The following is a 21613-nucleotide window of genomic DNA, read 5'->3' as shown; positions in this document are numbered from 1 at the left end:
TTTATAACTCGTCCACCGACGGTATTTTCGTCCACCGACAGAGAATCGCAGACGAAGTTTGTCGAGTTGGGACGCGCATATAAATAAATGACGGAGGAAGCGTTTTCCATCCGTGACGATTCGTTCTTTTTCTTTTTTTTTTTGCGTTCATTCAATTCCATCTATTTGAGTAAATTTGAAATAAAGAACGAAAAATACAAATATTCTTTAATCGAGGATTGAAGATTAAGGGAATTCGAAACGATTCGAAGCGGAGAAATCGTCTTCTATCGATGATTTCATCGTCTTTAATTTCGTTAAATATAGAGGGATCGATTTGTAACCATTAAAGAAATATTTAATGTTAAAGATAAGTTGAAAAAAAAAATGAAATATAAACTTAACGAGAAATGAACTAATTCGAAGAAGAATTCAAGATCATCAAGCAAAGATTCCGAGTGTACGTTCGTAACCTCGAAGAAATAGACGGGTTACACAGATCGGTAAATAACAACGTTGCGTTGATTCAGAGGAGAATAGGGCGAGAACAGCTAGAATAGGTTAATTAAGACGGGCAGCTTGCATCGTGGACGCAGAAGGAAACAGAATCGGGGCTCGTTCTTCGAAATTTTTTTCGAGTGCACTCGTTGCACTCGAGACGAAGAGAGCCGTTAGGAAAGGGCAAAAGACAAAAGGGGCAGCACGGCGAGCATTCACCAACATTGTTCGCGCCGTTCCTGAAGACACAGGGGCGGGAAGTGGCGTTGGCGAAAATAATGGGCGAACAAGATGGAGAAGATCTCGCTCGCCTTGAAATGGCAAACCCCGTCACGGCGGTTAGGCAAATTAGCAAGTAAAGAGCATAAATTCTTCACGGTGGCCGAGGACCGCCGTGCCCGCTTCACAGGGGGTAGATTCGCCGACATATGGCGGCCGAAATTCCAAAGCTGTCGTCCTCTTTTTTTTTTGCGCCGGTGCAACGGCGCATCCGCGTTCAATATTAATCACGCGTTTTTCCAAACGAAAACCATATATAAATAAAATATACGTTACGAAACCTAACCTAAATTAGAATAAAAATATATATATATTAATCCACATCATCATTTCAATAATTCAAAGATGATGGAAAAAGAAAAAACTCGACTTCTCTCGAATCGTGTTAATAAATTAATCTATGAAGAGGGAAGTGAAACGATCTAAAGCAGCGGCGAGTGATGCCACTGACGAGCATCATTCAGAAAGAAATTCCTCCTATCCCGGCACGTCGCCGCTTCTAACGAGTGTAATAAACGAATTAAGGAAGGGTGTCCGCCACGCCACTTTACGGGCCTCGGCCGCTGCATACAGGGTAGTCCTTTTTTTAACTCGTTCAATTAGATCCTATCCCCCCTCCCCCTATAAGGTGGGGATCTTGAGGTGGACTGACGAGAGCCAGTCAAAAGCCAACGAGAGTTCACCGAGTACGGAGATGTGCTCTTTGTCCTGTGCTCGCCGCAAGATAAACATCTTGAGGCGTTCCCCCTTCCCCCAAGCTCGAGCTGGCTGCCGACTTCGTGCAATTTCTGGGTTGCAACCGTTCATGTCAAGGGTGTCCCCCGTGCATACCAAAGAGGAGCACGTGTGCGCCAACACTGAGCTCAACCACTCGCTTTGTGGCTTTGAACCGGACCACAATGGAAGGAAGCCTACCTAGAGAAGGCGTGTTTATGACACCCGGTAGATAACCGCCCCCTCCTCCAAATTATTTTGCCCTCGATGAATCCTTGATCGTATTTTGACCAATCTTTCTCGCATTACGCTGTGGAAATATTTTTCTGTCGAATCAGTACCATGAGATTTCGATGGAATTTCTTTTTCTTTTTTTCTTGCACGATGTAATTTGGAATATTCGTGTATTACTTTGTACATCTCTAATTGTAAATCGAAGGGTTTTTTTTAAATTCAAAAGGGAAGAATGAAAAGAATTCGAGAGAAATCTTTTTCTTCTGGTATCGATAGAGGCGAAGAAATTCCCCGGGAGGAGCAGGAGTCACCGACACAGAGCTTTAACCGCCGGTGAATCTTCCCACACCAATCAAACAGCACCCCTCGAACGCTTCCTCTTTCGCCGTTTCTCCTCTCACCCCCTCGTAATTCTCTCGGGAGTTATCTACCCCTGATGTGTGCCGCTCTGTCTCTGTGTGTACACGCTCCTAAAAGCCCCTTAATTCCGTTCATTTGTACCGCTGGCATCCGTATCGAGGATCGGTCGAGCAAGAGAGGGTTTGAACTGTCGTCGTTTCTACCAGCCGATGTTCTGTCTCCCCCCTCCTCCAATGTATCTATCCGCTGAAACCAATCGATCATTCCGTTCCTTCTTCGACTTTCTTAAAGATATCGCCGTTGATACCAATTTCTCCTTCTATTGAAGAGAAAATTTGTTCAACTTTCCAAAAAAAAAAAGAACGAGTTAAATTTTACGTTCTCCTTTAAATTTTTCTTAAAAGAAAATGCAAGAAGAAAATCGCATTTGGAAACGCCAATGCCAAGCCACCTCGCCTAACGAGATCGAGTCTTCTTTTCGACAGGATCGAGAGGAAAAGAGGAGGGAACGTGGAGAGGTCGGGGCTGGTTCAACGTTCGAAAGATTGAAATTTTAATGAGGCAGGTTTTCGAAACGGTGACTGTTAACAAAGTCTGTTAAAGCAGTAACGATTCGATTCGCGAGACACTCGAGAAATCGTATTCACACGAGCGTTCATACTCGAAAGTCCGAATAACGCGGACACGGGATGTTTATGGGGCCGTATTCGGACTGGTATTGCCTCACTCAGCATGGGGCATGTACGAGGCGCACCCGTACCCCCATGCTGTCAGTGAAGTGCCCCCTCGTCCTACGAATCGCTTATGTATATCCATGGGAAAAATATTGGTTTATTTGGACGATACAAGACGCATTCGTCTAGAATATTAGACGTTTTGCGGTGGCCTCTACGATACCGATCGTGTGCAGAGGAAGAGAAAAAGAAGGGGGCCGCCAAGTCAAATACCTAATAATTTCCAAATTTCCTCATAGTTTAATAATTTTCACTGAACGAGGAAGTATTTTCAAACTTTTTTCGTAGTCGAAAAGAAAATTTTAGATTAATTTTTGGAAGGAAAGGATTTTGCGATGAAAAGTTCGAATAGTTTTTCCAACTATTTCTATCAAATTATTACTCATTTCGAGATGATAATTCGTGGATGGAAGACGAGTGGTTTTCGGGCGGTAAATATGCGAAAGTGGCGAGTACCGTTTTCCGAGGGAATGCGGCATGGTGGACACGTGACCACCAGGTTCGACACGTGGTTTCGAACGCCAGGTGGTCCTCCGAGCGTCACGCACCACATCGTTAAACGGCGATACCGTGATAAGAGGCCACGTGGGGGTTGATGCACCCCGCGAGGAGTCGTTTTTCCGCAACCGCCTTATCACGCCCATCTATGGACCCTCCAGACCTGCTTCAATTTTTTTTTGACAAATGGAAAGTGTGCCGTTCTGAGTGAAACTAAATCTCTCTCTCTCTCTCTCTCTCTTTTTCCCTCGCTTCGTTTTATTTGGGATGTAAAAATCGATTTAAAAATCGAAGAATCTAGCGTCGAAAACTGTGTAAATAAATCTGTAATAGAATTTAGAGATGGGTTTTTGGTCGGTGAAAAGAATTTCCACAAAATTCCACGCGGTTTTTGTCGAGAAATTTTGTATTGAAAAGGATGGATGGAATAATGGCTGGTCGGATTATTGAAGGGAAATCGTGGGAGGCTCTGAAGAGTCAATCGCACACGGAAATGAATACCTTAATCGTATGGTCGATGTGGGCGATCTGACTCGCCAATAAGCCATGACATGACCGATCAGTTTACCTCTCTCTCGCTTTCTCTCTCTCTCTCTCCAACACCATTATTTCCTGGCGTCGAGATTTTCACTATCTTTCCTATCTTTTCCGCCTATAGTTCACACGGCTACGCAATACGAAGGGATGGGGATATAATGGAAGATGATTGCCGTTTGACAAGCCCCTTTTCATTTTTCTCCTTAACTCACAAACGATAGGGTTTTGCTCGTCGACATCATCAACTTTATATTTTTCTATTAATAATATTAATCTTTTTCTTAATCTTTTTTTAAAAATCCTTTAAAAAAAATATTCAATAATCTAAATATATAATACACTCGGACAATTGACGAAGAAGAATAAATAAACGGAAAGAATGCGTTCCCTTTAAAGGAACGCTTGGACAAGAGCAACAGAGAATCAGGATCGAATCCAAGCCCCATTATGGACTTATTAGGACGTCTAGGTAACCACCCCATATGCTGACCCAGAACCCGTACCAGACTCCCATATAGAATTACCATGGAGCAGCATCCCTTCCTCATCTCGTCCACGAATTCTCGAAACGGCTGTCAGTCGTTCGGATAATCATTTTTACTTTAATAGACTGTGATCTATTCGGGCCATTCACAGCCACAGGCGTTCCGTTTGCGCGCGTGCCGGCTCAACCGAACAACAATCGAGAAGGAGCAACGCCACCCTCGAGGCCCTTTCTCCCGCTTCGCGAAAATCCAACTTCTCCATGAGAATCCACGTCCACGCAGGATGATGTACGAGCGCATTCCTCGTTTCGAGATGGCCGACGGACGCGTGGGCGAAACCCGCCGCTTCCGGATCGAGGATTTCTCCCGTGTCAAGAGGATTTCGCTGAATCTTTGCGCGCACGCCTTTTGTGGATGCGCACGAGGCGCGTGCTAGCCGAAGAATGCCGCTGATCCATCACCGCGTGCCTTGTTAAGGGCCTTTGTCGCGAAAAATGAAGAAACATCGTCTTTCTTTCAATGAATATTTTGTTTCCAGGAATCCAGGTCTATCTTCGAACGAACGTTTCAACGAACGTTTTGCCACGGAGAAAAAACTATAATGAAAAGAGGATTCTTTTGAATATTTCTTTTCTGGAATTGTATTTATTGGTACGAGGACAATGAAATTGTACAGGAATTAAGAAGTCATTTGGAAAGCGATTCTTCAACGGTCATAAGCGCATCAGAAGGATCCCTCGTGATGGCGAAAGGATTACAGGGTTGATTATTGACACAAGGGGTTGGGTCTGGTCTTAGGCCTCCCTTTTCGCTGGTCTGATGACACCCTATATGTTTGAACACATTTGTTGATAACCCCTTCACGACTACCCCGCGTATCGAGTTACGGGGATTTATGGAGTGCAAATAAAAGGATCCGTCGAGACGTTAATTCCCATACCGCAACATCTCTACCTTCATTTAAATGATATCTCTCCGCTCGATCTCGAGATTGAAAATTCGTTGGAAAATTCGGCGTAAGATTAATAAAACGATGCGCGTTCAAATAATTGAACGACAAATCTATTGGAAAGAGAGAAGAGTGAGAGAAATTAGGAATCAATTTTTAAAAATTGCAAAATTTATATCGTCCACTCGAGATTGAAAATTCGTTGGAAATTCGGCATAAAATCAATAAAACGATGCACGTTCAAATAATTGAACGATAAATAGGAAGGGGAAAGAGTGGGAGGAATTAGGGATCAGTTTTTAAAAATTGCAAAATTTTTATCGTCCACTCGATCTCGAGATTGAAAATTCGTTGGAAATTCGCCGTAAGATTAATAAAATGATGCACGTTCAAATAATTGATAAATCTATTGGAAGAGGAAAGAAAATGAGAGGAACTAGGGATCAGTTTTTAAAAATTGCAAAATTTATATCGTCCACTCGATTTTGAGATTGAAAATTCGTTGGAAATTCAGCGTAAGATTAATAAAACGATGCGCGTTCAAATAACTGAACGATAAATCTATTGGAAAGGAAAAAGAGTGGGGGAAATTAGGAGTCAGTTTTTAAAAATTGTAAAATTTTTATCGTCCACTCGATCTCGAGATTGAAAATTCGTTGGAAATTCGCCGTAAGATTAATAAAACGATGCACGTTCAAATAATTGATAAATCTATTGGAAGAGAAAAGAAAATAAGAGGAACTAGGAATCAGTTTTTAAAAATTGCAAAATTTATATCGTCCACTCGATTTTGAGATTGAAAATTCGTTGGAAATTCGGCGTAAGATTAATAAAACGATGCGCGTTCAAATAACTGAACGATAAATCTATTGGAAAGGAAAAAGAGTGGGGGAAATTAGGAGTCAGTTTTTAAAAATTGCAAAATTTTTATCATCCACTCGAAATTGAAAATTCGTTGGAAATTCGGCGTAAGATTAACAAAACGATGCGCGTTCAAATAATTGAACTATAAATCTACTGAGAAAGGGGAAGAGTGGGAGGAATTAGGGTTCAATTTTTAAAAATTGCAAAATTTTTATTGTCTTGATTTCGAGATTGAAAATTCGTTGGAAATTCGGCATAAGATTATAATAAAATCGATTAATAAAATGCGCGTTGAAATAATTGAACGATAAATCTATTGGGGAGGGAGAATGGGACGAATTAGTTGTCATTTCGTTGGAAATTCGGCGTAAGATTAATAAAACGATGCACGTTCAAATAATTGAACAACAAACCTATTGGGAAGGGGGAAGAATGGAAAGAATTAGTTGTCAACTTTTAAAAATTGCAAAATTTATATCGTCCACTCGATCTCGAGATTGAAAATTCGTTGGAAATTCGGCGTAAGATTAACAAAACGATGCGCGTTCGAATAATTGAACGATAAATCTATTGGGAAGGGTGGGGGGAATTAGGGGTCAGTTTTTAAAAATTGCAAAATTTATATCGTCCACGCGTGCCAAGTATCAAAACTGGAGGATCTTCTCGGCGGGACGTCTAAATAGCGGGGCAAGCTAAGTTTAATTTATGCAGACGCCGGCCGGATCATATCCTAAACGACTAACGAACCCCCACCGGCTACCGGTCGAAAAACTGGTCGCGTGTGTTGGAACAAAACGGCGGAAGCAACGACACTTTAATGAGAAGAAATAAACGATCGAATGTCCTTTTGTCCTTTGTCGCAACAATGATTCCGAGCCGTAGGAGAAGAGGAAAAAAAAAATCTCGAAGAAATACGACGCACGTAGGGGAGGAGGGGATCGAATCTCAACGATATACGTGAAACAGGGAGGAGGAATATCATCGAATGAGTCGAAGAATATAAAATTTAAACCAACATCAATTTATTAAGATGAGAAAGGTAAAAAGAACTTTTTTTAACTCGAATATTACCCTTTATACCCTCCAGAATTAAATTATATTGAATTAAATCAAACGACAAATTCGTTTTGTTAAAGGGATCGAGGGGAGGGAAGACCAAGTGTCAGCCTTCTTCCAAGAATCGCGCAGAGGAATAAAAATTTCCCTCTTCTTCCATAGAAGCTAATAAGGGGCGACCGTTCCATCAACGCGGTGTCCGATTCGAGGACAGGCGGAATAAAAAGTGGAGGACGAAGGAGGGAAAAGAAAGAAAGGAAGAAAGGATTCGAATCGAAATGTCGTCAATCTTACGATCATAAAACGTATAGGTGCGCCGCGACAACAAGTTGCGTCGAATTCGCAGCTGAGAGAGAGAGGATACGGGTGCCCTAATGGGGCGTGCCACGAAAATTTCATCGAAAAAAATTTATAATGGTGACCCGCGGAGGAGGAAAAGTCAGGTAAGGAGAGGAGTATAAATGCTCCCGTATCGTGGAAAGATTCCACGCGGCGATACGGAGAGCGATATTCCTTTTTCCTCTCTTTTTTTTTCTTTTTCGTCCCTCCCCCTCCAACGCGGCCAAGCCAATTTAAATCAATTTAGCGGCAACCCCTCCCGCTTAAACGAGCCTCAATTGGCGCACAATGAAATGTTTCGGGGGTTCCTTTCGATCGTGGTGGAGGAACGAGACGTGAACCAGAGTTTAATCTCCTTTGGGGATGGAGAAGGATATTCTTTAAGGATATGATTATATCGAAGTCTCTCTCTCTCTCAATTCTCGATATTGAAGAGAAAAGAATTCCAAGGATTTGTTCTTCTTTCGAAAAATTCGAAAGAATTGTGTTTACCTTTCAATTGAGATAAATGGAATTTCCAAATTATTATCGTATTAAGTTTCTGAGTCAATGAGAGAGAAAAAAGGGAAAGGAAAGATAAAAATATGATTCGATGATGAAGGTGAACGAAGGGTGGGAAATTGAAAAATTGATTGCGTTTAATTCGACGACAGACGAACGGAAACTCCCCACGAAAACGATTCGACACGTGATCGGGGATGCGATATTAATCGACTACCATCGCTTCTTTCCCTTCCTTTCTATTACAAAATTTCCTCGGCCAGTCTTGATTGGATGCGAGAGTCGTGTTGCCGTTCGATAACAGATAAGATCCTATGGATTTAATGAATGTGAGAGAGAATGTGTGAGAAAAGTGGAACGCAGGTAATGAACCGTGTGAACCATGAGGAGAATCATTCAATTTCTCTTGATCGTTTAATTAATCGCGTTAATTAATTAAACAACCCCTTTGGCCGCTGGTTTCGACAATTACGAAGATCAACGATTTAGAAATTATTAATAATTATTTTAAATCTTTTGCTCCGATATAATACGATCAAATACACGAATCGATTATCTCTTTTTCCAAAGAATCGATTCCAATTTCATCCCCAATTTCCAAACGAAAAGCTATTCTCTCTCTCCCTCCCCCCACGCAGAAAATCCCATCGTTATGAGCCGCCTAGAAGCATATGTCACAACACCCCAGGGACATATCTCGAAGGGTGGTTTTTTTTTCTTCTGCGAGCGAACCCTTGATTTAGAGGGCGTGTTTTCCGGGCTAAATTCGGTTAAACGCGAGGCAACAATGGCTTCCGCTTGCCACTTCCGAGCAACAACCTGATCTTCGAAGGATTTTTCAAATACTGACTTTGCTTTTTTTCTTTTTTTTTTTTTTTAACAGAGATAGAAAGAATGATAACGAAACGACGCGAGGAATTATTATACGAATAAAATTCGATAAAGGTTCCACACGAATTCATTTCTTTTCTTTTCTTTCTCTCTCTTTCTCTCCCGATCCCACGAGATATCACGAGATATCCTTTGTATCCTGCGTCTTCGATAATCTGCAAAAGATGACGCGACTCGCGTCGAGTGAATTACAACAAAGTTCACGTCAAGATCGGATCTTGCCCGTCCCGAGAAGGGCAGAAGCTATGAAAAACCGGAAGCAGCCGGCACGAGCCGAGAGATGCGAGCGGGTTACCAATGTTCCATCCTTGCCTCATCTGCCTCTTATCCAGGTAAATATCATCCCTAAACCCGAGTTGACAATACACTATTTACCGATTCCATTCACACATCGTCCTCGAATATATAATATACGATATATTTTCTCTAACTCGTATAATTTTCCAAAACTTATTATATTTTTCTTACACGGAAATACACGAAGAACTTTTTAACTTTTAGAGGGTAAGAGGTAATCGAGGCGAGGTGTACAATTCCTCTTCGAGGCTGCGCACGTGGGTGACAGGTGATGGAATATTTTAACCCCGGCCACGGTTATATAAAAGCGACCGTGCATTCTATGCAAATGTCGCTGACAGATGCGTTCCGGATAACGCCGAAAATTTGCCCCCGTGGAAAACTCGTTCGAGAGAAACTCGAATTAGCCATCGAAATCGAGATCGTTCCCTTCAGATTAATCCCGTACCGCGAATGCTTCGTATCGAATATAGTGCAAAAAAAAAAAAAAAAAAAAAAAAAAAGGAAATATTTGCCGCCCGTGAAAAATCGCGGCAAAACTCGCTCACCGAGAAGTCATAAAAATACGCGAGACACCTAGACAATGAAAAAAGCGAGAGAGAGAAAGAAGAAAGAAAAAGAAGAGAGAGAGAGAGGATTGGGGGAAAAAATAAAAAGAGAGAAATAGAGGCGAGAATGGGGGTAGGCGCAATTTTTTTCAGCGATATTTCCGCAATAATTGTCGGTCGTATCGAGGCTCGCCAGCTCGGAAACGGAATGGCGACCGGCAAAGAGATAGTGTCACAGGCAGAAGCGTGTAGTTCCAGCCGTGGCGCTAGTACCTGTGTGCAAGTACCGAGGCTGTACCGACACGGGGACAAGTACAATAGGGACCAGTGTCGGGGACAATAGCCGTGGCCAACAATCAAATCAGAGCGCTATCAGCCTGAGCGCCCACCCACCCCATCCGCGTTTATCCTTTGATCCGCTCGCTTGCTCGCTCGCTCGCTCGCTCGCTCGCTCGTGCCCCGGCAAACACTCCTGATTGCACACCCTCTGTGTTTAAACAGACCCGAACTCCGCTTTCTCCACCCCTCTGCCCTCTCCTCCCCTCTGCCGCCTCCTTTCCTCTCCTATCTTCCTTCACCCCTTCGCTACTCTCTTCTCTTCTCTCTCTTTTTTTCCGAGTAGTTTCTTCTTTTCTCTTCTTTTAAAAAGGAAGCAAGGTTATGGAGATAGAAGAAATTTATAAATCGGACGATGTATATATATATATTTTAATCGCGTTCTCGATCCTCTTTCCCCTCCCTTCTGATGCCAGTTCTCCCCGAGAAAGGGAGTGGAAGGGGTGAGAGAGCCATCACCCGGCACGCGGAAATCTGCCCTGCCCTTTGACCCACCGTTCCTTCGCCTTCCTTTTTTCCTCTTCCCCTAGAAACAAATTTCTATCGATTCGATCGTAACTGCAAGCCAACGTCTCGATTCTATTAATTAAGAGCCGTGTTCGGCGCACACCTGTGAACACGTGGTAGGAAGTGGTGTTATCGGGAACACACACGTGCCCCCGATACTCGAAATCGCACGTGCGGCTACGCGTCGTCGCGCGAAAGAAATGTTTATTATTATTCTCTCCAAATTAAGCACCAAGATCCATCGACAATGATCTTCTCGATTCGAATTTATTCGCAAGTTTACGATTCTCTTCTATTCCCTCAACTTTTTCCACTCTCGGGGTAGGAATTATTATTATTAACGGCGCGTCCTCAGGGGTTTAGGTGGGAATCGCGGCAACTCTTCAATTCCGAGGACGCGCTCACCTCGGCAGATATGTTTGCGTCGTGGGTTCAAGTTCGATCGAAGCGTAACGGGCCGTTGTCTTGGATGCGGGTACGCCTGGGGTCGGAGGCGAAGGGATGGAGAAGGTAGGAAGTAGGAGGATCCTACTAGGTACACCCCCTTAAAGCCGGGACCAGCTGATTGCGACCTCGTTGCCATCCCTTTCCTCCTCCAATTAATAATAATAATAAACAACTCGAATATTTTAAACTTTCGTATTTAAACTTTCATCGAGGAAAAATTCACGTCCAAGCTCGCAGAAATTAAACTGGAATTTTAAACGATTCGCAACGAATATGGAAATTAAATCGAGGATAAAACAAGGAACGAGAAAACGAGATTGTTCGAAGAAAAATGAGGAGGGCACCGATTCCGGGACAGAATAAAGGCCGTCGTCGCGCCGCTCGAGGAGAGTGGTGGTTGCACCGGTGATCGATCCTCGGGCAGGTCGAGAGGGGTTGGTGTCCGCAATTAAGCACCCTCCGGCACACGGCGAGCTAGCAAAGCAGCGGATTGGTCGGGCATGGCCACTCCTCTAGGCGTTTCCTGATGCCGGCCAGGACTAACCACGACGTGCACACCATCCACCGTGCTGGCAACGTGCTGGCTCCAATCTAGCACGCACCCGAGCGGAGGCGCCTCAGTTCACGTAGCGACTTCGCGTCGCACGCATCGTTGCGTCGTGTCTTACGTGCGACCGTACACGTATCACAAAAACGCCTCTTTTCGTGCGAATCAATCAGTTTCGATCATCTTCACTTCTTGGAAGACCAGAGAGACGTGATTGGGAGGAAAGGGGCGACTGTGAGTTTGGCTCGTTTGGGTGATCGAAGGAAGGATTTGGAGGGAACGATGGGGGGACGTTAGTTGGTTAATTGCGGGCGACAGGGTTTGATAACCGAGGAGGTGAAGTGTCGCAATATAGGGAACCGTTTGTGAGTCGTCCAATTGTCTGGTACAGGTGCGACGTCTTCTAGGAAGCAGCTACGACTATGGTGGTACTGTGAGTATTTCGCACCGTTTTTTATTTTATCTTGTTTTCAAAGATTGGTAAATCAAGTTGGAAATAATTCTCTTCGAGTCGTCACGGTGTAGGAGGAATGAAATGGACTCGTCTGGAGAGTTGTGCGATTTATGTTCCATTTTGGAGAATGTATGAAGATGTAGAAATGATGTAAAGTTCGAAGTTAGGGTACATTTTGATGATACTCTTAAATGAGGAGAGGAGAGGCTCGATAATACGATAATTGGAAAAGTTTGGGAGCAGGTGGCGACCATTTCGGCATCGATTTCTCTTCCTGGACGAGAAGCGAGATTTCCCTAGTATCTAATCAGTGGGCGTTCTGCGGGTTTCTCATTGGTGTGTGGGCGTTATCACGGACCCCGATTGGTCGATGGGTATTCTAGAGCTCTCTGCCGCATACATGCGCACCTCAAGGCTCCCCCAGTTCTGGATCGTGAAACGCTTAACGCTCGCCAATTTTACGATACTAATACTTTCCTCGAACTTTATAAATACTCCATTTTAAATTTCCTAATTTTCCATTCTTCCTATAAATACATCCTCGCAATTTGACCTCGTTCTTGGATCTCAAATCAATAATATTCCAACGATTGAATATCTTTCGTCGTTGGAAAATACTCTCGAGAGACGTATAAATACACAAAGATGTCTTGGGAGATAATCTCGTACTCTCGATGATTTGGAAAAATTAAATCGATAAAGAGAAGTTAAATATCAGGATATTTTAAAAGAGTAGAATGGAACAGTCGATCGAATCGAGTCCTCTATTCTCGAAAACCCGATTACGGATGTTGCCGTGGCTCGCTATTGATCACGGCCCAACACCTCGGAGGACAGATTAAACGAATGTCCGCGGGTAAAACGATCTCCCTTTATCTCGAATCTCAAGAACGCTCCCTCCCTCTGCCTGCCCGCGCCGCTGAAGAACTCTTTGAACCCGCTCTCTCTCTCTCTCTGTCTCTCCTCTCCTCGTCCTTTGCAACGATCCTTTTATACGGTGGCGATCGAATGGAAGCTGACAGTTTACCAGGTATTAATTATGCCGAGGGTAACTCGCTCCCTTTCGCAACCCTTAACTCGAATCCACTTTTCAACTACTTTCTGCACGCCACCAAGTATAATAACAAGCCTTCATCTGGAAAAAAATCTCTTTGAGTTGGGTATTATTTCTCGATAACTTTCTAGGGAATTTTCTACGATTGGTATAGGATCGTTACATTTTATTTATTCATCATTATGGAATTCGCATTGTTTCGTGAATTTTAAAAAAAAGAAATGAAAGCACGTTAATAATAAACGCATCGTAGTTGATAGAAGAGGAGGAGATTGATATAAAATATCAAGCGATCGAAATTCCAAAGTATTTGCTCCGACGACGACGACGAATCAAAGCGACAAATTGCCCGACACGGTTCGTGAAAATTGCATCACCGCGATTTTATTTTCTGCTCTTTCTTCGCCTCGTTTCTTTGGCAAACCGCGAATCGTTTTTCGCGACGAGGGGGCGAGGAGAAATCGCGAAGAATGAAATAGAGGGAGGGAGGGGGGGGGGGAGAGAGGTGGCTCGATAAAACTCGATGAACCTCAATGAAACGCGATAGAACCAAACAAAACCGGTCCAGCTGGATTTTTGTGAGTCAGCCAGGTTTTTTTGTCTCGATTCCCCTCCGAGAGTAAATCGAGAAGAGCAAGGTGCGAAACAAGAGGAGATAGATAAAGAGGAATTCGAATGTTTAGAACCAATTTTAGCTCCAAATTTAAACGCGTCATCAATCTTCCATTCCATTCGTCGAATAGAGAAAACGAACGAACGGGTTTTCCTCTTCCTTCGAAAATTTCTCTATCGATCAAAGAAGAAGTAACGCTTTCCTTTCGCGTGTTTGGTTAAATGTATACATAACGAGAACGATCTTGGATCTCGACGAGCTCTTACATCGAGGAATAACGGGACGCGTAATCTTCTGCTAAAATAATGTAAATACTCTACCTACGCGATTCTAACCTTCCTCGATTGCCTGTTCATTGCAATTCTTAATTCTCTTTCGACCAATAATAAAATTCTAATTCAACCAAACGGATCGCTGATCAAAACTCGCGCGTCAAAAATCTACAGGACATAATTAATCCCTGCATAAGCATACGAGGGAAAGAATCTCAACACCTCTCTTAAACCACCCCACGCGGCTCATAAAACCTAGCAACTCGAGAGAGAGAGAGAGAATTCTCTCGCGCGAATAGTACAGAATATTCTCTCTCTCTCTCTCTCGCTCCCTCCTCCTCGTATCGAAAGGAACCTCGCGAGAGAATTAACTCGTTTAGACGTAATCTCGGTGGACGATCCTCCTCCACGAGAAGGCGAAGAGAAATCTCTCGTCGAGGCGACACTCGCGTGATATTTTAGTGGGATACTCGCGGTATCAGCCTTAATATCTGAAATTCTGAAGGCGCCCATACCCCGACCGGAACGAGGATATACTCCTCCTCTCCTTTTCCCATTTCTCTCTCTCTCTCTCTCTCGAAAAGGAGAGAAGGAGTCGTGTACGCGCTCGTCGACTGCAGCCTCGAGTCCTCCTCTTCGAACAACCGCGGGACAATCTCCTCGCAGCATCGTCCGCCGATGTATCATCTTACGCCGGTGCTAAAGGCGATGACTTTATCACCGATCCGGGCAATCATTCACCAGAGGAGGCCCACTGCCATCCCTCCCTCCCCGCTTTTCTCACGGCGAGCGCAGAAGAGCGGGACGCTTTGCGTGCCGGGGCCGCCTTCCTCGCCTTCTATTTTGCCTTCCCTCCTCGCTCGGATAACGGATCGGCCGCGGCACGCGGGGCCCCTCGCGTGAAATTATTATCGCCTCGAATTCGGATTCGCCAACTTCGGATTCGGCCAGGTCACGGCCGCTTCGGGGATTTAAAAAGAAGAGGGGAAAAAAGAGGGGAGGGAAGCGCTGTCGAGCCGCGTGGATAATAGTCGGCTCTTGATTCCTCGGCCTTCTCTCCCTTCATCCTCGAGAGGAGATCCTCGGTCGCGGTTTCACGCTTCGATTGCTGCTGCTGCTGCGGTCTCCTGCGATGAAAACCTCCGTGACCACGATGAGGGGGTTGTTTTTGCGGAACGATGAAGTAGCTTTGTTTAGCGAAAATGTTGGCGGAGGGGAAACATTGTTGTTGTCGCTGTTGCGATTGGCGAGGCGATGTTTTGATTCCGGATGGAAATGGAAATGTGAAGGAATGCCAAGCGTTTCATTTTCTTCTTCTCTTTTTTCCCTTTCTTGTAAACGCGAATGAAATGAAGTTTGAGAAATTACTTATTGTTTTATATATATATATATATACGTATTTGATGAATATTTAATTACGAGGGATATCTTGTTCGAGTTCCTTTGGAAAGAAAGATTTTATCTCGAAAAGTGGAGCCACGTGACGAGAGTAGGTGGTTTCGAAGATCGTAAACAACTTTGTGCGCGAAACATTTTATCGCTCGTTCGAGATCGATTATATACATTCGATTATTCGAATTGGGAAATAAGGAGGAAATAAGAGGGATAAAATTACCTACGCGAGCACCTGCGCACTTGTGTTGGTGATTCCATGGCAAAAGAAACCGTAAGCCGTAAATTAAATTTCCTCGACACTCCCGACTGGATTATATATATATATTCGTTTCGAAAGTTTCGCTCTCGAAATCTATTCACCGGTGGAACAAACACATCTCGATAAAGAGAGACGTGCATTCGTTCACGTTCGTAACTTTAGATAGCAGGTTGTAGAACGTAGGCGAAGCGAACGTCTCCCATGGGTGTCTTCATGGTCAATGACACCTGGTCGCCTGATATTTATAACGTGCTCGCGCGAGCGACGCCGCCTATCAAATCGTCGAAACATTCGGTTCCTTCCTTCGTCGTACGATTTGTGTTGTCCTTCGAATAATTCCGCTTATACTCTACAAACATTCTTTCTGTCGATCTCTAAACATTGTGTTTGAAAACACGACGCGTAACGCGAGCCTATCGAGATAAACAAACGAGAGAGGCGAGAAACGGATTCGAAAATTTAATTTTTCTCGATCGAAGGAATTAATTAAATTCGATCGAATGAATTAAAATTTTTCCTCGAATTTCTTTTTTTCTCGATATACAAAAAAATTTTACGTGAAATAGGCCCGAGTTTCATTTAATTGGAAACGAGAAAGGAGAACGCACTGACTCATCTCGGAATCTCGGTTTGCCGATCGTTTTCGCGCACTCGGTTAATGCCGCCACAGATCATAACCGCGGACTTTAATGTCAACGAGAGAAAGGCAGAAGCATGACCTGACACGGGCATATATTCGCCAGACGATTTATGTGGAATCGCGTTGACCGCGAGTTTACCTATACCGAGGAATATGAAGAATATTTCGAACGATTCTTTTCCTCCTCTCCGTGATCAAATTTCGATTCCATCGATTTGACAAATTCTTCGTCCTCAAATCTACTCTCCTCGATTTTTCGTAAAAAAAGGAAAAATGAGAGAGACGTTACATTTCATAGAAGAAGAGAAAATAAACAACGGACGAGCTCTCGACAATGTACGCGATCAAATTTCGATTCCATCGATTTGACAAATTCTTCGTCCTTAATCAAATCTACTCTCCTCGATTCTTTTCGTAAAAAAAGGAAAAATGAGAGAGACGTTACATTTCATAGAAGAAGAGAAAATAAACAACGGACGAGCTCTCGACAATGTACGTTTAATAACGAAACGAAGGTTGGAAGGAAAAAGGGGCAGTCGAAAAGTCGCGGAGAGATCGATCTTTTTATCCGCGATCGAGAATCGCTCGCGACGGATATAAGGATTGCGGAAAGGCGGTGAACGTGCCCCTTGTCGGGCCACCCACGGGTTCCCATAAGTATGGCGCGAGCTACGGCCGGCTACGTGCCATAAATCGGGATTTTATCTCGAAAGTGGCGACCCCTCGCTACGCCGGCCATTGCGTAATCCCAAATTGGTCTTCGAATTCGATGCAACGAGATTCGGGGGAATCTCAAGGTCGATCGAGGGAGGAATGGTTAGGCCTTTCGAGAACAGAGATAATCGTGCGTTTGAATGGTCGTCTAGGTATAATTTTAATAAATTTGTTTGTGGAACAATAGAGAAATGTTGAAATATGTGTATATCGAATTTTGATTTCTCTCTCTCTCTTTCTAGGAGTCGCGTTGGGTCGCCGACGATGTCAGCGACTGTTGCCGGCAACCAGCAACAGCAACATCCGCACCAAGAATGGGACATCAACGACTCGAACGTGCCAAGGGTAATTTCCGTTCGAGAATTATTAAACGTACCGTCTTGCTCATTCTGTTATTACCCAAGCATGATCAAAATGGAATATTCAAAGTGACGGGAAATAAGTTGCTTCGCGATTCTTTCTAATTTCATAAGAAACGTAATTAAGATATTCGTTCTACGAAATGACGAAAATGCAAAAGAAATTATTTAAAATTATCTACAAGAAATATGTGTATATATATATATATATATACATATTTTTTCTATAATAATGATAATTGAAAATAATTATAGGTGGTAGAGTATGATCCCTGGTGCGAATGGGCGGACGGCCATGTAAGAAGAGTGTACGGGCCAGATTGCGAGGAAGCGAGAAGACACGCATCCGGATGGGCGATGAGGAACACGAACAATCACAACGTGAGCATCTTGAAAAAGTCTTGCCTCGGTGTGCTGGTCTGCTCGCAAGAATGCATACTACCTGGCGGCGGAAGGGTTCACCTTCGACCGGCAATTTGTGACAAGGTGGGAAAGGGAATCGAAATCTTTCGGGCGAAATCTCGCCGAGTAATTCCTCGCGAGAGATTTCTCCATTCCGCCACATTCCTCCATATTTTTGAATTATATTGTAACTGCAATTCACGTACACACGATTCGTATGGTTTTCAGGCAAGGAAAAAGCAACAAGGGAAACCGTGCCCGAATAGACAATGCACGGGTCGGTTGGAAATACTTTCGTGTCGCGGCCATTGCGGTTACCCCGTAACGCATTTCTGGCGACATACCGAGCACGCGATATTTTTCCAAGCCAAAGGACAACACGATCATCCGCGACCAGAAGCAAAATCCACGTCCGAGGCGAGGCGAAGCGTGGGTGCAGGCAGAAGGGTGCGAGGATTGGCGGTCCTTCTCGCGAACGAGGCTGCTTTGGGTTCCAAAGTACGTTCGATCGAAAAATTTGTCTAATATCGATTCCTTTTCAATGATTTTCCACGTTTCGTTACTGTACGTTCGATTTGCTTCGCTTAAATAAAGGAAAAAATTCTTTCGCGCGTCGTACACATCGTCATAACCTCTTCTCGCGGGTATAAAAATATTCGAAAGCTCGAAATTTATACGTAATTGATATTATTGCATGCTTAATACGTATAAGAGACTTACCGAGACAGGTAGTTTGGACGAACGACAGATTCCAACGACACTTTGCTCGTTGAGAATAACTTGTCGATTCTTTTGTTAATTTTACTAATGAACGTATCGTGCTGTGTTTTTTTTCAGTTAATGTCACTACGCGGAACGAAAAGATCGAATTCCGAAGCGATCGAGCAACCGCCAAGAACGACGCAGCCACCGCCACTGATACCGGATAAAGGTTAACAATCGATTTTATTTCCAAAGACACGCTTGTTTCGCGCTAAACACTGTCAATAAATTTTCGTAACCGTCACAAATGTAGTCTCGATAAATTTATTCTCAAATTCGAATCTTTTACCGTGAACGTTCTCGCGTTGACGTTTACTATTTGCCCCGACAGGTGGCACCAGCTGCTATAGACTGTGTGCCAATACGCAGCAACGTTCAGATCGTAGATTCGGGCGCGATTTTTTAAAACGCTACTTTTCAATCCTTTTACGACAAACACGAAATTTTTGTATATTTCTAATTAATCACACATAATAATATTATTATTTATCTTGTTCCAAGATCTAAAAAATTGTTCCAATTTAGTTTTAATATATTTCATTTTTTTTATAAATATTTTTTATATTTATACTCTCTTCGCGTTTCATTTAAAATTAAAAATTCTCCCATCCGCGTACAATTTATTCCCGGAAAATGTTAATATTTTTATACATTCTCGCAGGATACTCGTGTTCCTGCCCACCATTCGAATGCATGTGCGGCCTACAGAGCAACGTCTCGGCTTATCAACAGTCGCATCATCAAACAACCATGTATCCCCAACAAACTGGCTCGAACGACACCCCCTACTGGCTCCAAGACACGGTCCCAGCCCAAGAGACAGCGCTGGGCTACAATCTGCCCAGCCAAGTGTCTCAAGAGGCCTCCTACCCCGATTTTCCCCCGTTCACCGGAGAGTTGCTCCAACCGGAAGAGATCTTCCAGCTGGATCAACCCCTGAGACCCGAATTCTCCATGAATTCTCAAGAGGTGGCCTCAAGATCGCCGCCCACCTTGCTCGATCTTGGAAGCGGCACCATAAAGTACGAGATGAAACAGCAAGGGGACCAGGCTTACTGGAGCCAATTTCTCAGCGAGGACTCGAGCAGCAGTCACCTGAGCATAGCCCAGGACGAGAGGCTTCAATTCCCCGGCTTCGAAACGGAGAAAGACTCGGCGAACGGGTTTTGCGCGAAGAGACCGGTCAATCATCATCAATTCGTCCCTGAGAAGGAAGGGAATCACCATCATCATCATTTGAACAATCCTTTAAACTTTCAAGATTACCAACACACTCGACACACCCCGAATCAGAAGGGCGCGGATCAAGAAGCGAGCTATTGGGCGCAAAATCATCAGGACGACCGTTTAAATTTCCCCGACTTCGATCCTCGCAAGGAGGAGGAGTTGTTGCCCGCTAGACGGGACGTTAACTGTTTTCCAAAGGAGAACTGCCAGCAAGGATTGATGGACAGGCCGAGTTACAGCGTCTATCCGAAGAAGGAGATCGATTCTTCCCGCCCTTCTATTTCTTCTTCTCGCGGCTCGCCCATGGAGAACAAGCATTACTCGTTCAACGACGGTTATCAGATGTTCGACCAGTCGGACAAGAATCAATTGGCGGCCAATCGTATACCAAATCAGAGTCGGATGGTAGGTCTGGACGAGAGGTTGCAGAATAATTATCGCGAAACGAACGCTGACACGAGCGAAAGATTGTTCCCCGATCCGAGCGGGATGGATATACCCGCGCAAAACAGCCCCGAGCCCTTCTTCTACCCCACCAACGACCGTTGCCATTACACTTGCGAGGTGGTGGACACTCGGCTACCCCAGATGGCCGTCGCGAGCCAGTCGAACGGGATGAACAATTACGGGGACGTGGCCGATCTCGATCTTCCCCCTTTCGTCGACTACACCCTCGTCGGGATGCTGTGCTCCACCGAGGAGGACACGTCGAGCTTGCTACCCGGCTGCCCCCAAAACTCGCACAGCTACGTCCCCCATCATTAGATCGTCATTCCTTCGTCTAAGTTTGTATCATATAAATATATATTGTTGTGCGAATCATGCTCGAGTGTGTCCGTGCACTTTTCTTCTCCAAACTCTTCCCTCTCCTGTCCCGTCTCTTCATCGAGTTCTTCATTCTACGTCGATGAGTGGAGAAAGATGGGTTCGAAAGGAGAAGAAGAAGGAATTGTTGTAAGTTTAGCGATGAGAGAGAGAGGAAATGTTATTTAAATGAAGGATATAAACGAAATAAAGGGATTTTCGTTAAACAGGAGGGTTCCTCGCGTGTTCGATAAATTCGGGGGAGGGGGATGAAAAGCACTCGAGTTGAAGTAGCTTGGAAAAAAGTCATGAATGATTTATTCGTAATTTATTATTTTATTCGCAACAGATACTCTCACGATCACAATTGTATGTATATTATGTAATATAATCATATACCTATTTTTGCATTACACTTTCTCGGATTACATGCGCAGATATTCGTTTTTCTTTTTTTTCTTTTTCCCTTTTTCCCTTTTTTTTTCTTTTTTTCTCTTTTTACTTCTTCCTCACCATTGTCCATTCGAACAATCACTCCTTTACAACTGTCTATAATCGACGCTCTGTCTGGCTCGATCGTCAAATATCTATCCGTTCTTTCGTTCCCCGCGGCGTTGTTTTCCTCAAGCGGTGAGCACAAGGGAGACGAGAAACGAAATCGAGGGTTCGCGTCGCCGAACGATCAACGATTTATCGATCGCTTTTCTAGAGTCTCCTCGATTCCTTCTTCTTCTCTTCTTCTTTCGATCGATTAATCGATTAATTAACAAACGAAGAAAAGAAGTGGATACACCATCCAAGTGGATGGGCTTAATAAATAAGGAAAGAATAATTCGTCGGATCGTTCGATCGATCGCGAAACTCGCGCTCGCGGACCTCGGTTGGCCGATTCTCGTTTTGACTCGAATTGTTCGCGCGAATTGTGCCACAACTCAGAGCTAAACGGTTATTCGATCATCGCTAATTATAAACTGTGTGCTTTATATCCCTCCCCCCGGGGGAATCGCTAAATCTCAGTTGGAAAAGCAAGTGCTGTAAATCATCTTCGATTCGATACT

General features: G+C 43.9%; 1 protein-coding gene across 3 annotated transcripts; it reads left to right on the top strand.

The window, feature by feature from the left end:
* Positions 1–11614: 11614 nt before the first annotated feature.
* On the top strand, positions 11615–21054 carry LOC410334. Of its 3 annotated transcripts, none has more exons than XM_006566376.3 (6): positions 11615–12033; positions 17244–17346; positions 17616–17846; positions 17991–18260; positions 18600–18693; positions 19186–21054. In XM_006566376.3, the coding sequence occupies exons 1-6, from the start codon at positions 12023–12025 to the stop codon at positions 20514–20516; spliced, it is 2040 nt and encodes a 679-aa protein (XP_006566439.1). In that variant the 5' UTR covers positions 11615–12022; the 3' UTR covers positions 20517–21054. The 3 variants fall into 3 exon arrangements, with proteins under 3 accessions (XP_006566439.1, XP_006566440.1, XP_393815.4); XM_006566377.3 differs by lacking the exon at positions 11615–12033 and adding an exon at positions 12092–13084; XM_393815.7 differs by lacking the exon at positions 11615–12033 and adding an exon at positions 16170–17153.
* The last annotated feature ends 559 nt before the right edge of the window (positions 21055–21613 follow it).

This window comes from Apis mellifera, linkage group LG11 (genome assembly GCF_003254395.2).
Source record: "Apis mellifera strain DH4 linkage group LG11, Amel_HAv3.1, whole genome shotgun sequence".
NCBI lineage: Eukaryota > Metazoa > Arthropoda > Insecta > Hymenoptera > Apidae > Apis > Apis mellifera.
This window is presented reverse-complemented; position numbering and strand designations above follow the sequence as displayed.

Coding starts and splice junctions, on each gene's coding strand:
- LOC410334 (XM_393815.7), top strand. CDS start 17,101: ATGGTTAGGCCTTTCGAGAACAGAGATAATCGTGCGTTTGAATGGTCG. Junction 17,347..17,615: donor ACGACTCGAACGTGCCAAGG/GTAATTTCCGTT, acceptor AAATAATTATAG/GTGGTAGAGTATGATCCCTG. Junction 18,694..19,185: donor GCCACTGATACCGGATAAAG/GTTAACAATCGA, acceptor ACATTCTCGCAG/GATACTCGTGTTCCTGCCCA.